A 16,143-nucleotide genomic window follows, 5' to 3' on the forward strand; every position below is an offset into this window, starting at 1 on the left:
AGGCCCAATGTACACTTGGGTACAGAAAAGAATTAGACCAATTCATGAAGGACAGGCCCATCAAAAGCTACTAGCCAAGATGAGCAGGGAAGCCAGCTCATCATTTGTATGTCCCTAAACATAAAACTATCAGAAGCCAGGACTGGATGAAAGGGAACGCGCCACTTGATAATTTGCCCTGTTCTGTTCATTCTCTCTGATGCATCAGGCATTGGTCACTGCTGTAACACAGGACACTTGAGCTAGATGGACCATGTGCCTTCCCCAGTATGGGCATTCTTATTTTCTTACCATCCACTAACGCTCTTAAGAATTTCCTTAACTTTAAGTATATGAGTAGTTGCACTGAAGTTAAAAATGCTCTTGAATGTGCTTCTAGATCAGGGCCATGTTATTCAGCACCGTGCATGATCAAGCTCTGCAATAATGCTAGGCTACGTTAATAACATAAAATAAATTAAATCAGTTAATATCAATAATAATCTGCTGAATACAGAATGCAGTTGGAAATTTTCATGTCATCACCCTAAGCCCCACATAGAAAGGCTTAAAACTTACCATGCAGACTTGTACTAAACATTTCTCACACCTGCAAATTACTTTCTCCGAGTTTTTGCACAAGAAAGTATAAGAGGGACGATCTCTGGAGTAGAATATGGATTATGACATCTAAGGGTTCCTCTTGGTTAGACAAACAGCAGGGAAAGGCCCCATTACTACTGGATAGGAAATTCAGTTGCCTTGGCACTGCAGCAGAGCACTTACTACACCAATTTATTTAAAGATAATAATAATAATTTTATGAAATTCCCCTGACTTTAGTTGTATGAATAATACTGTTTTCAGAAATATACATCTTCAATGTTTGAGTAGGGGAGGAGTTAATGGTTCCCATGGGAATACTTGGAATGCCTAAGTATTTCATACATTCTTTCATTTTCAATGACATACTAAATAATATGAAAATTGAAAACTGAAAACAAAAGCAACAAAATAAAGTGAATCCTAAATGGTATTATAGCAATAGGTCAAAATAATGTTTACTTCTACATGGATGCAGAAATGAAAATAATACTGAAAATAGGTTCCTGATTCTGTATTCCTTATTCAGACAATACCGTCCACTTACAACAGAGAGTTTTGCCTGACCACCCAATAGCTATTCAATTTTATTTGCATTTTTTCAATATTTATTTTCTCTCCTATTACAGATATGTTTAAAACATAACTTCCATGTTATCCCATTTTGCTTTGAGTCTTCTCACTGGTACAACTCACATCTACGGGCTTGTCATCTGCAGCTCGAGCAGCAATGGAAGTTCTTCCTTGAAAGTCATTGGAGGCTTTTTCATCAGTCTGCCATCTCTCAATTAAGTTACAATCCACATAGAGGGTAACAATCCTTGACTGTATACTAATGGCAAGCTTATGCCACTGCCGATCAAAGAGGGGATAAATTTCACGATTTTTAAAGGTGTGGTGTAGCACACTTCCCTGAGCAGATTTGGCTATATATTCCACAGCTTTTTTTGAACCATCAACTATGACAGACACCTGGGGGGAAAAAACATAATTTGGAATAAGCCAGAATTACATACATATATGGAAGAAAAATTAGTGAGACACCAAAAAGCATAGATTAAAAGGAAACAGGAAATACTCTCTCATGTAACTTTTTCTGTGCCCATCTCTCCTACTTTGCAGCACACCCATCATTCCAATATTAATGAAGAAATTTTGGTGAACTTCTGTATTTCTATGATTTGAATAAATGACCAACAGGTTATTTCAGAACAGCAAATTTCTGTTTTATAAATTAGATCTGAATCCTCTCTCTCTCTCTCTGTCTCTCTTTCTCCCCCTTTCAAACAAGAAGTCCTGTGGCACCTTATAGACGAACAGATATTTTGGAGCATAACCATCCGACAAAGTGGGTCCTTGCCCACAAAAGCTTATGCTCCAAAATATCTGTCAGTCTATGAGGTGCCACAGGACTTCTTGTTGTTCTCAAAGATACAGACTAACTTGGCTACCCCTCTGATACTTCTCTCTCTCTCTCGCTTTTTCTCTCTCTTTCTCTCTCTCTCTCTCTGTATATATATCCTTCTCCAACAAAAAAGAAAACTAAGTGAAAAATAAAATATATTCTTACCTGTGGGATGTCATACCGATTTAAAATTTGCCATATATGCCACCGTTCCTTTCTGGTACTTCGTCTTACACGGAATGTGGCTATTAAAGAATACTCTTCAGGAAGCCCATTTGGAAATACTTGCCTATGGGGGCAGAGAGTAAGAATCTTTTTATTCTACTATATGAAAGAAAAGTATGAGGGATGGACCTAAGGACACAGCAGACATATATTCAACACATAATATCAAATTGTTACCTCATTTACACTCATGAAACCCTAGTGATGCAAAGGTTACCATAACTAAAAAACTGAGCTTTGAAACTGCAAGATAACATGTTCTAAACAGAATTGGTTTTCCAGCAGTGAAGAAATAAATTTTGAACAGATCAGGCAGATGTAAATAACAGACACATATATAGCATAACTGCACAGATAACTTGTATTATTCTACTTTATGTTTCATTACTCAGGGAACAATATTTGTCCAATTAAAAAATACAGGGTTGTCCACCTGGATTTACAAATCATCCAAAAACAGAAACTCCCCTGATCAGAATGAATAGAAAATGATAAACTGACAAAGCAGAAAAAATGTCCTATTTCACCCTCATATGACCATGGAATGTAAGTTGTTTACTTTTATGTCACTGTAGATGTTAGTATAATTATACATTGTTTTACAACCTTTTGTAATTCTGAAGATGTCAATAGTGTAAAGCAAGACAAACCTCCAATGTTAATGAATATTGCATTATAATTTATCTGCACAAAACCCTTCACCACTTACCAGTGAAGGAAAAGTAAATAGAAGTTTTGCCGTCAGTTCATAAAGTCCCTTTTTTGACACAAGAACAGGAATATCTAAATATTTCAAAGTTTGCAGTGCAGCAATTACACATGTAAATGCTCAATGAAGTCCTGCCCAGTTTGTCTTAAAGTGATTTAGATAAATAAATAGTTTCACAGAGAAGTCAAAGATTCAGTGAATGATCTTTGAGGAGTCTCAAGAATGATGACAGAAGACTCTAAAAAAGTATCAGTTTTGAGAAAAGCAGATGGAAGATCAAGGTAAGATGACAGCATACAGTGGGATCCACTTGCATGTATGAGTGATGCTAGCTGGAAAACCTTTATTCTCTGTCTCTTTCTTTTGAATTTAATTATATTTCAAAATATTTTCTATTTATAAAGTATTCATTTATTTTGAATTTTCAATTATACATTTCATGGAAGTTGTTTTATTAAAACGAAAGTGGTATCTTAACATGCAGTTTGTGGATATGCCATCATGTGCCAGCAATGCCCCACTGAAATTTACATTGGCCAATCTAGACAGTCTCTATGTAAAAGAATAAATGGACATAAATCAGATATCAGGAACGGTAACATACAAAAACCTGCAGCAGAACACTTCAATCTCCCTGGACACTCAGTAATAGATTTAAAAGTAGCAGTCCTACAACAAAAATATTTCAAAAATAAAATGCAAAGAGAAATTTCAGAGCTGCAATTCATTTGCAAATTTGACTCCATCAACCAAGGATTGAACAGAGACTAGGAGTGGTTGGTCCATTACAAAAGCATTTTCTCCGCTCTCGATGTTCAGACCTCCACATTAGCAACTGACAATGGGCCACATCCCACCTCACTGAACTGACTTGATTTCTCCTCTCTTGACATTCACAACTCCACATTAACTGTCAATAATGGGCCACATCCACCCTGACTGAATAGATCTTGTCAGCTCTGGCCCTCCCCTTTACTGGGACTTCCTCTTTAAATCCTCCTCTGAACCACCTCCCCCTGTACCAACTCATGCATCTGACAAAGCGGGTCTTTGCCCACGAAACCCTATGCTCCAAAATATCTGACAGTCTATAATTATGCAAATGAGACACTGAATATTCATGTCAGCACCTCATTAGCATTTTTGATACTCTGTATTTACATGTCCCTTCCAAAACGGAGGGGAAGTGTAGACATAGCCACAATTTTTTGCTCTTGTTTTATGTAGTTTTTTAGGACCGATTATAGTAACCTGCCTACCCACTTACAATTTTTGCATATGTATCTTATTATGTGAAAAGGACTATTTAAAAAAAAAAACGTGCATTTTCAGGTCTTGATTCTGGAGATAGATTTTCAAAGTGCAATATTTCATTGCTTTGAGGGGCTTCTTGGAGCTTCCACTCATAGGTAGCTGTGCTGCAGCACTCTTGTCTTTCCAAAAGTGAATTAGGGTAGGCACACACTGCAGCTGCATTTACACTACAGCAATCCTTTGAAAGAAGCTCTTCCAGAAAATCACTTCTGAAAACACTTCTTTCGAAAGATTGCGTCCACACACAAAGAAGCAGACTGAAAGATCGATCTGCTCTTTTGACAGAGAGCATCCATACAGCCTTGCTCTTTCAAAAGGATGGGCCAAGATGTGTAAAATCTGGCACCATGAGGACTTCTTTTTTGAAAGAAGGGCCCAGGGAGTGTCTACACAAACTATTTTTTGAAAGAGTCTTTCGGGAAAAGGCACTCTTCCTCATCCAGGAGAGGAAGAGTCTGCCAGAAATAGAGCCATGTTCTTTCTACTTCAGATCAAAAGAAGGCATTTTGTGTGTAGATGCTCTGCGAGGTTTTTTGAAAAAGGTCCAGCTTTTCAAAAAACAAAACCTTGCTAGTGTCGATGCAGCCGGGCTATATCTACATTACAGCAGTCCTTTGAGAGAAGTGTTTTCAGAAGGTCTCTTCAGAAAAAACTTCTTTTGAAAGATCACAACCACACTTAAAAAAAAAAAAACAGAACAAAAATTCCTGCACCATGGAGGACTGGTCTTTTGAAAGCAGAAAGAATCTTTCGGAAAAAGTCACTCTTCCTTATTCGGGGATGGAAGAGGGCTGCCAGAAAAAGTGACAAGTTCTTCCAGTTTAATATCAAAAGAACACATTTTGTGTGTTGATGTTCTGCAGGATTTTTTGAAAGAGCCCCAACTTTTTTGAAAAAAACTTGCTAGTGTAGATGTAGCCCAAGAGAAAAGGGAACAGTTTCTAAAAAGATTGGGAATCTGAACCTTCATATTCATTATTTGCTTGTTCCCATTTAAAAGGAAATGAAATGGTGCTGCAGGTGATGAGAGCAAGATTTTTCATCTATGTGCAAGCCTAAACAATACACAAGAAGCTCCTTAGGCGAGCAGTAAATTATTTTTCAGAAGTGGAACCAATTCTGTTTTACAGCAAAATGTTAGATAAGTAAGATTTGTCGCAGATGCCTATAACCCCATGACAAGGTGAACTCACCCTGGGGTGGTGAGAAAATGTTGACTCCTCACACAGAGTGGAGTAAGACATGCCCCCACATCTCTACTGACTGTGCTTCAGGCGTAGCACCAGTATAAGAAGCAGCATCCCATCTCAGTTTGTGCTGACTGCTGGAGGGGAAGAATGCTCCTTGCCAACTCCTGCCTGAGAGTAACTGGATCCCTATACTATGGAAGCCAGAGGCACCAAGACTCAAGCAGACATCCAGCTACCTGTGTATGCCCCACGGAAATCTGAGCTACAGAGAGCTGTAGTGTCCAAGGAACCCAGCCGAAAGATGCATAGACTGCCACCGCAAGTACCACAATAGGAGGGACAAGCCACTGACTTGATGATAGTCAGCTTGCTGTGGACAGATCCCTGAAGACACACTTGTTCCTGACAGGGCCCCGTGAAGAAGGGAAGGCCCTATCTTAAGTGCCACCCATGATCAAAAGTGGCAGCCCACATTCCTCAACTGGCCAGCAGGCCATGTAGCCCCACCCCAGAGGGCAACTCTTGATTTCAGCTGCTAGGCCTCACTGCCCTGAAAACCAAGGTAATTCTGTGGACTCTGGCATATCTCATTGAACTACACCACAAAGCCCTTCTCTTCTGTGGTTTAGGGCAACTCTACTGGCTTTAGCCCTTAGGTCTCACTGTCTAGAGACAAAGGGTAGGTCAAAGGACTGGGAGTACTCACTCTTCAGTGGATGGGGTTCCTCCCAACCTTTCACAAGCCCATACAGCACATCTCTGCATGGGTCTGTTTGACAGTTCAGTTTCCTATGATGTTTATCACCATGATACCTGAACCTCTCATTAGAGAGGCACAGGAGAGTCTCAGGTACTGAGAGAACTGGGTCTGAACAGCTGAAATTTCTTGAGGCAGAAGAGTGTCATCAGAAAGCGTTTATCAGTCAGATGGAGAGGGACAGTGAAAGTTTAGGAAACTCTGAAGAAGTTAGTGTGAGAGTGTGAAGGCAAGAGCCAAGTCTTTAAGCCATATAATGGAGATGTTCCCGAACAATTTGTTTATGTTAATATTAAGAAAGTATATTTCAGTGATTCTCTGATTAGCCCCATTAAGTACTTGTTGTTCTGCCTGAATAAATAACATTTAATTGTCTTTGAAAATTTGAAAATTTATTTCAGATTTACTCTAAAGGACATACGATGTGCATCCCACACATACCCACACAAACCACATCCCTCCTTCCTTCCTATTTAATAAACAGGAAGGATCTTGCTTCCCTTGTCACTGGGCTGGAAAAGTAACAATGGAAGAGAGCATTTCAGAGGAAACAAACAACAACAACAAAATCCCCACAGAGGGTCAAATTAATTCCTAGTGTAACTCCATTGATTTAATGGAGACCAGGGATTAATTTATCCCACAATTTATTAGTCATGCTTCATATGACTTTCTGGTAATGCTGAAAATGTTGTGAAGAATTTCAAAATTCTAAATTAGATTCACACTACAGGTTGCACCTCTGAAAGCCAGTACTCCCTTGTCCAAAAACATCCCTCATCCAGCACAACCATGCACATTGCCAGATGAGTGAGTAGCAGCTGGTGCAGGAGCCCCCACAGGGCTCAGAGCCCCTCCCTGCCCCGCAGCAGCACATGAGAGCCAGGGCAGAGCCCCCCACTGGTCTGCAGCAGTGTGGGGGTCAGGGGCCAAAGGCAAGTCCTGCAGCAGAACATGACCAGGACAGGAGTAGTGGGAGGACCGAGAGCCAGGATCTTCTGCCTTTTCCAGGGCCCCAGGGACTGGGAGGTTGGCATGGGGGCTGGGATCTGCAGACCTCTTCTGCCCCATAGCAGCCAGGGGGCTGGGGCAGACTGGAGCACTAGCACTACTGCAGCCTGGGCTGGGGAGAGAGGCTTCAGGTGGGAGCTGCAGCAGCCCTTGATCACAGAGCTTTCTGCCTGCAGAGGCCCAACACCTGCTCTCATCCAGCAAATTTTCTTGTCCAGGACCAGTCAGATCCTGAGCATGTCGGATAAGGGAAGTACAACCTATAGAAGCATCAGACTCACCATGGACTGATGACCAAATTGCCCTAAATAAATGAAGGAGTCGATTCTTTGATTTATAACATAGAACGACACCCCTCCCATGATTTGTCCCGAAAAACAACTCCTACTAGCACTACTACTCCTCTCTTCATGTTCTCTACCTCTTTGGAAAACAGACGAGTGTAAAACTATACTTCACAGTTATCCCAACTGAATTACAGCTGTACATAGCATAGCTACTGTATTGCAAAGACCTAATTAACAAAAGGCACAGAGAAGGCATGTGTTCTGTCTCTGAGGGGAGAAAGAATGTCAAAGCACAACTAAATGAACTTTCCCTAGTGACCAATTAATGAAAAATCACTAAGGTATGCCTCATAGGATGCAACGGTGAATGGCATAACAGAGGCATCTAGGGAATGAAGTCTCAAAAACTAGCATCCTCGGAAACGATTGGGCTGTGCCTGCATTCTATTGCTTGAATGCTTCTAACAAAATATAAAAGAATGAAAAGCAGCTTCCTGATTTAAAGAGTACCTAGACAGTATAACATTTCTATTACGCAGCTCTAAGAGAAAAAAATGGAAATTATGTAACATTTGATTACAATCAAAATTAGGGTGTATTATGGAGAGGTATGTTTTATCTATAATACAGCTCATAGTAAGACAAGACACACACTAAATCAGAGAATATTATAACACTGATATGTTGAAAAACAAAAACTCTTATTTGGAATCTTACAGAATATTAGATCTGGAATTTAGAATCTCCTTCAAAGTTTAATATAATGTTTGATTTAGGTGCATCTATGAGTGTGAGCATGTAAAAGGAAAGGCACATGAAAACACGATTAGCCCTCAATTATCTCCAACAGCAAAGGAGCTCCATGACACTGCAAATTAGTGAAAGAGTCAAGTTACATACTATTCTGTGCCTGTTTGCAGCACATTGATGAATGGATGAAGTAATATCACCCAATACATGAACAGCACAGAGGAAAAAAGTGTGCCATAGGGAAAAAAAAGAGGGTCAGGTGAAAAAAAGTTTGAACTCTATACTCCCTCAAGAGCACAAAGTTGTTTTTTAAAATAAAACCCACTGGTTCAGAAGCAGCTTAATTTACAGAAGTATAGCACACTATCTAAGCCAAAGACAGTGGGAAATGGCAAGTCTGAATAGTGTATTCAATAAGTTGCAGAACAATGTGGTCACAGACAGCAACTGCTGTGCAGGAATAATTGTGAAGACCCCTCATGGAGAGGCCTGAAAAAGGTTTATGGAGATCAAAATAGATCGTTGTGGAGATCGGATGCAATGAGTCACACTAACACTGGCATATTAACATCTCCAGTAAATGCAATCTGACAGTTCACCTTTAGTTCATGTTCTCCACAGTTCATAATACAGTTGATATAAAGCACTGGGTGCTCAAAGCCAAGCCTGCCATTGGTGTGGGCTACTGAAGACAACAGAACACATGAATTGAATAAATACAGTGGGGTCCATGCCACAATAAGCCGTGCATATGAGGTATGCTGCAAATCACAGAAGCCATGGCTGGCATATGGAAGAAATCAGTGAAATTCCCTATAGTATAATGTCACGCATTTAGCTCATTCAGCAGCAGATAGAATACAAACATCCGATCATTCAGACACTCACTTATTTCAAACTGTAACACATGTTGCTGTATCAGCCATGGGTTTCTGATGTTGCCTGATCACAGACACTCAAAGGCCACATCTACACAGAGCTGCTCTTGTGGCAGCTCCATGATAATGAGCAGTCTCACAATTGCAAATGGCTGACCATTAGCATACTCGTGCAGCTAATTAGCAGAGTCGCACAAGATTTTACTCTCAGCAGTGTGGTGCTGGCAGTAAACAAACTGTGTGGATGTGCCTCTGCTGGGTAAGCCCCCCTCCGTTGCCAGTCCCTTATCCCCTGAAGGGACTGGCAACAGAGGTGGGTTTAGCTGGCAGAGGCATCACCCGGCATGTTTATTGCTGACACCACCCTCTGCCAAGACCAAAATCTCAAGCGGCTATGATAATCACCTGTGTGAGTATGCTAATGAGCAGTTATTTGCACTTACAAGACTGCTCATTATCATGGAGCTGCCAGGAGAGCAGCTCCATGTAGACGTGGCCAAAATGTCCTCTCTGTAACATCAGAGTGATGTCAAAGAACATACATTCACACACAAAAGAACTTATGAATGGCCATATTCACTCAGACAACTGGTCCATCTTGCCCAGCAGCATGTCTTTTAACTGTGACTTCAATTTTGAGTGATCCAATCCCTGTCTTCCAGATTCAGTTTCTGGCTGATACCCAGACCACAGGGTTTTGTCCCTGATCATCTTGGCTAGTGGCCAGTGATAGAATTATGCTCAGTGAACTTCTCTAATTCTTTTTGAACAGAGTCATACCTTTGGCCTTCACAAATCCTCACAGGGGACTGCAGTTTGTGAACAAGTACTTCATTTTGTTATTTGTAACTGGCTTTCTTTTAATTTCATCAAGTGACCCTAGCGCCTGTGTAATGTGAAGGGGTAAATAACATCTCACTAGTCACTATCTCCACCCCTTCCATGATTTTCACAGAATCATAGAACTGGAAGGAAACTTGAGAGGCCATTAAGTCCAATCTCCTGCACTCATGACAGGACCAAGTACCATCAAGACCATTTTATAGTCTTCTAATCATATTTCCCTCCCTAAATTGTCTCTTTGCTAAACTGAATAGTCCCAATCTGCTTAATCACAGAATCACAGAATCACAGGGCTGGAAGGGACCTCAGGAGGTCATCTAGTCCAGCCCCCTCCTTCAAGCAGGATCAACCCCCACTAAGTCATCCCAGCCAGGACCTCGTCCAGTCGGGACTTAGAAACCTCAATGGATGGAGAATCCACCACCTCTCTAGGCAACGCATTCCAAAGTTTCACCACCCGCCTGGTGAAGTAGTTTTTCCTAATATCTAACCTACACCTTTCCCTCTTCACCTTTCCCTCTTCAACTTCAACTTACCATTACTCCTTCTTCTGCCACCTGACACCATTGAGAACAGTTTCTCACCCTCCTTTTTAATCTCTCCTCATACGGAAACTGTTCCATTTCCTTCATCCTTTTTTTGTCCAGAACAAAATGAAATTTAAGTTGAAGGTATATCATGATTTATATAGTGGCAATATGTTTTTTTCTGTTTCATCATCTCTCCTTTTCTTAATATTTCCTAGTAATCTGTTAGCTCTTGCAATTGCTTATGCACCTTGAGCAACTGTTTTCAGAGAACTATCCACAATGACTCCAGGGCCATGGCCACACTAGTCCCTCCTTTCAGAAGGGCTATGGTAATGTGGCACTTTGGAATATGCTAATGAAGTGATGTCATGAATACGCAGCACCTCATTAGCATAATGGCAGCTGCGCATGCTTCGAAACTGCCAGTTTCGAAATGTACACCACCCCCTGATTTCAAAAGCCCCTTTTTCCCATCTGGTTTTGGGAATAAGAGGCTTTTGAAATCAGGGTGGTCATTTCGAAAGGCCCCCCGCTGCACGGGTGGTGTGCGTTTTGAAAGTGGCAGTTTTGAAGCGTGTGCAGCCACCATTATGATAATTAGGCACTGCCTATTCATGACAGCACCTCATTAGCATATTCCAAAGTGCCACATTACCAAAGTCCTTTCAAAAGGAGGGGCTACTATGGCCATGGACCAGGATCTCTTTCTTGAGCAGCAACAGGAATTTGAATACATGGAAACCTGTGGGGGAGCACTTTAATCTTGCAGGACACACTATAATGGACCTGAGGGTAAACGTTTTATTACAAAAAGATTTTAACACCAGATTACAAAGGGAGATGTCTGAATTGGAACTGATCTGCAAGTTTGGTACCTTTAACAGGGGACTCAAAAGGGATCTCAATTACCTTACACATTACAAGGACAACTTCCACATCTTTTTATTCACAGGAATGGCACACATCCCAGTTAATTTACTCCTTCCACAGGTCTGTTAGTGATGGGTGACTCCTTCCCCCCCACTCTTTTTTCCCCTTTTTCTTCTTCCTTCCACCCCCTCCTAGTATATATATTACCTGTATTATCATTTTTGCTTCAGATCTGATGAAATGGGACTTACACACAAAAGTTCACTAATAAATAATATTGTTAGGTCTTAAGGTGCTACCGGACTGCTTCCTTCGATAAGCTAATTTAAATTTCATCATTTTGTGCATATGGTTAGGATTGTGCACTACTTTGGATTTATCAACATTGAATTTTATCTGCCATCGTGTTGCCTAGTCTTTCAGTTTAGTGACATCTCTTTGTAACTCTCCCAGTCAACTTTAGAGTTAGCTTATTCAAGTAATTTTCTCAGAGAGGTAGCCATGTTAGTCTGTATCCTCACATAAGAACATAAGAATGGCTATACTGGGTCAGACCAAAGGTCCATCCAGCCCAGCGTCCCGTCTGCCAACAGTGGCCAATGCCAGGTGCCCCAGAGAAGGAGAACAGAAGACAATGATCAAGCGATTTATCTCCTGCCATCCATCTCCTGCCCTTGCACTGAAGGCTAGGGCACCATACTTTACCCCTGGCTAATAGCCATTTATGGACCTAACCTGCAAAAATGTATCGAGCTCTTTTTTAAACCCTAATAGAGTCCTGGCCTTCACAGCCTCCTCCGGCAAGGAGTTCCACAGGTTGACTGTGCGCTGTGTGAAGAAAAATTTCCTTTTATTAGTTTTGAACCTACTACCCATCAATTTCATTTGGTGTCCCCTAGATCTTGTATTATGGGAAAAGGTAAATAATTTTTCTATATTCACTTTCTCCACACCATTCATGATTTTATATACCTCTATCATATCGCCCCTCAATCGCCTCTTTTCCAGACTGAAAAGTCCCAGTCTCTCTAGCCTCTCCCCATATGGGACCCGTTCCAAACCCCTAATCATCTTAGTCGCCCTTTTCTATACCTCTTCTAATGCCAATATATCTTTTTTGAGGTGAGGAGACCACATCTGCACGCAGTACTCAAGATGTGGGCGTACCATAGTTTTATATAGGGGAAGTATATCTTTTGTCTTATTATCTATCCCTTTTTTAATAATTCCTAACATCCTATTTGCTTTACTAACTGCCGCTGCACACTGCGTGGATGTCTTCAGAGAACTATCCACTATAACTCCAAGATCTCTTTCCTGATCTGTCATAGCTAAATTTGACCCCATCATGTTGTACGTGTAATTTGGGTTATTTTTTCCAATGTACATTACCTTACACTTACCCACATTAAATTTCATTTGCCATTTTGCTGCCCAATCACTCAGTTTGCTGAGATCTTTTTGTAGTTCTTCACAATCCCTTTTGCTTTTGACTGTCCTGAACAACTTGGTGTCATCTGCAAACTTTGCCACCTCACTGCTTACCTCATTTTCGAGATCATTGATGAACAAGTTGAACAGGATCGGTCCCAGGACTGACCCCTGGGGAACACCACTAGTTAACCCCCTCCATTGTGAAAATTTACCATTTATTCCAACCCTTTGTTTTCTGTCTTTTAACCAATTCCCGATCCATGAAAGGATCTTTCCTCCTATCCCATGACCGCCTAATTTACATAAAAGCCTTTGGTGTGGGACTGTGTCAAAGGCTTTCTGGAAATCTAGGTATATTATGTCCACTGGGTGCCCCTTGTCTGCATGTTTATTAACCCCTTCAAAGAATTCTAATAGATTAGTTAGACACGACTTCCCTCTGCAGAAACCATGCTGACTTTTGCCCAACAAAGAAAGCAGTCCTGTAGCACCTTAAAGACTAACAATATTATTTATTAGGTGATGAGCTTTCATGGGAAAGACCCACAGTAATAGTCCAGATCTGAAGAAGTTAAGGGAGAAGCTTAAAGGGGCCAGGTAAGAAGTGGCCAAGGGAAAACATAGTAAACAAACCAAAATTAACCAGTGCGTATGTTTTATATATATATATATATATATATCAGGTTATTGGGCTAGAATCCAGAGATACTTTCATGTTTCCCTACCAGTCTTAGTGGCCTCAAGGAGAAAATAAGTTCAATCCTTGAGGAGGCCATTTAGGGATTGGGGAAAATAGATGCCAGGGATGGTGCTTGGTCCTGCCAAGAGGGCAGGGGACTGGACTAGATGATCTCCCAAGGTTCCTTCCAGTCCTAGGAGGTGTGTGTGTGTGTGTGCAAGTCTTATTTGAGAGCCTGAACAAAGAGTTGAATTTAAATGGCCCACAGACAAAAATGAAGACCCCATTGAGGGCAATAAAACAATTGATTTATTGGATTCTCTGCTACCCTGGAAGGGGTACAGTTGGACTTTGTGACTTTGCCATAGGGCCAAACTACCAAAATCAGCCAGCAGAATGCTAAAGGTGAAAGGCATGAGAAAAAAGCTGCAGTATTACCGCCAGCTGCTAGAAGGTGCTCAAGAAGTGACCTACTTACAAAGACTTTGTCAAAGGGTTTTTAAAAATCAGGGGAAGGTATTTTGACTAGATCACCTTTATCCTCATACAGACTTACACCATCGGTACATTCTGATCAACTGGTGAGGCATGATTTCTCTTTCCAAAAGGTATGTTATATCTTTTATATTGTGTTTATCTATGTGTCTCAATTTTTAAACTATATTTTCATCCAATTTGTCCACATATCTTCTCTGGAAATACCATCACTGGACCTAACCAGGTTACTCACAGAATCACGGGCACTTTCTCATGCTTCTCTACTAACATCATATATGCCATCATGTGCCAACAATGCCCAGATGCTTTGTATATTGGATAGACTTCTAACTCCCTTAGACAAAGGGTCTACGGGCACAAAACAGACATCAAAACATTCCAGATCCACAAACCAGTTAGTTGACATTTTAATGGAATGGGGCATTCTGTCAATGACCTAAAGGTATGTGTGTTACTGAAGAGGAATTATCGCGCCGTTTTGGAAAGAGAAGCAGCCGAGCTGGCTTTTATATTCAAATTTGGCACATTAACACATGGTTTAAATCGTGATGGGAACTTTCTGAGTCACTATAGGGGCTCGTCTGCATACTTGGCTCAATCTAATTCTTGACCTTCCCCCCCACCCTTCCACTGTCTGATTTGCTCACCTTGATTATCTTTTTCTGATTTGTCCTCCTTGCTTACTGTTTTTGGTTCTCTGTGTCTTAAATATTGAGTCTGTTCTGGTCTGGCTATGGTCTGAAGATGTGAGTCTGTCCCACGAAAGTTCACCTAATAAACTATTTTGCTAGTCTTTAAAGAGCTACTTGACTCTTTTTGTTTTGATAGTGTAGTTACGTTTACCAGCTGGTAATTGCCAGCATCACCTGTAGAGCCTTTTATAAAAAGGACATTGCCCATGAAGACACAATCATAGCACCTCTGTACAGTTTCATTGTGCAATCTATTTCTGTCTTTTGAAGCAATAAATATTGCTATGCTTTTGAATGGCTGGAGCACTGAGTGTCTCTGACCAACTTCTGACAACATAGTATGCCTTTTGTAAATTTAGGAGGAAGAACTACATGCATTTTGCATGAACTTTTTACTTGAGCACACTGTCCACTGGGATTTGGGACAATGAAACACAACTTCTGACTTTTTCAAAGGAAAGCTCTGGATGTGTGAACCTTATATTTCTCTTGGTTTTCTTAACTCTACTGTGCTTGAAGAGAGAACCGTGAATGAATTAAATGGTGCAATAATTAGGCTATATCCAGTCTTCAGTTCTATTTTTGTAAGGCAGAAGTAAAAGTTACCCATATCAAATTTAGTAAGGCAATCTTTTATTTACCTTTTGTTTTTTGCTTTAAAAAGCACTGATGGAGAAGAGGCTGCTATTTTTAAATCTTACGAATGCTAATTCTTCCACAGTGTATGAGGGTGGGTTACAGTTTATGATAAACTTCCGTATTTACAAGTATCAATGGGGCCTCTGACTTGCTGAATATCTTCCAGGAAGAGAAAGATGATCTGAGTTACATTTCCTGACAGTGAAGTGAGAGACGCTTGGAATTTATGTCAAGACATTTCTTTTCCAGCTGACATACCCCATCAGTTGTCGTGTTACAAATAATTTGGTGGCCAGAACTCAGTCAGCTTCAACTGCTTTCCTACAGTGGTAGATGATGTATTTAATATCCCATTGAGTGAGATTCTAAGTCTTACCTTTTCTATGCTGAGGGGATTCAAATTGACACTTCCTGTTAATGTAAATACAAAGCTCAGATGACCAAAGCTAATAGTTTCATTTGCTCTTATCAGTGCCAGCACATTAGCCAAAACATATATTCTCTAGGAAACAAAAGAGTTTGGACAAAAAAATAAGATATCCTGAAGCATACCTGAATAGTATAAACAAAAAAGGTAACAGCTTAGAAGAGCTATTTATCAACCTAAGGCTTTGGATGGGTATTTTGAATGCTTATTGAGATAAAAGTTAAGATCAGCTGTCTGTTACCTGAAATAATTTTCCCTGATCCATCTTCCTCAAATCACATTATGATGAATTGTGTAGTTTCAGGTTGCATCAGGAATCAAGTTGCATCATATAATGTCATATGCAAACAACTTAAGGGAAACTATGTAATTTAAGAAACATTAATGACTTAGACAGGGAATGGTACAAACAGCACAGATAAA

The 16,143-nt window shown here is 40.5% G+C and overlaps 1 protein-coding gene across 2 annotated transcripts in view; it reads right to left on the reverse strand.

Annotated features, from left to right (window-relative positions):
* The window catches only part of COL19A1 (collagen type XIX alpha 1 chain), a 338,823-nt gene that overhangs the window by 277,226 nt on the left and 45,454 nt on the right, over nt 1-16,143 (reverse strand). For both annotated transcript variants that reach the window (XM_074991087.1, XM_074991086.1), the window contains exons 5-6: nt 2,153-2,276; nt 1,279-1,554 (exon numbers count right to left, since the gene is read on the reverse strand). In XM_074991087.1, the coding sequence (XP_074847188.1) occupies nt 1,279-1,554; nt 2,153-2,276 (400 nt within the window). The remainder of the gene's footprint in view (nt 1-1,278; nt 1,555-2,152; nt 2,277-16,143) is intronic.

This window comes from Carettochelys insculpta, chromosome 3 (assembly GCF_033958435.1).
Source record: "Carettochelys insculpta isolate YL-2023 chromosome 3, ASM3395843v1, whole genome shotgun sequence".
Classification (NCBI taxonomy): Eukaryota; Metazoa; Chordata; order Testudines; family Carettochelyidae; genus Carettochelys; species Carettochelys insculpta.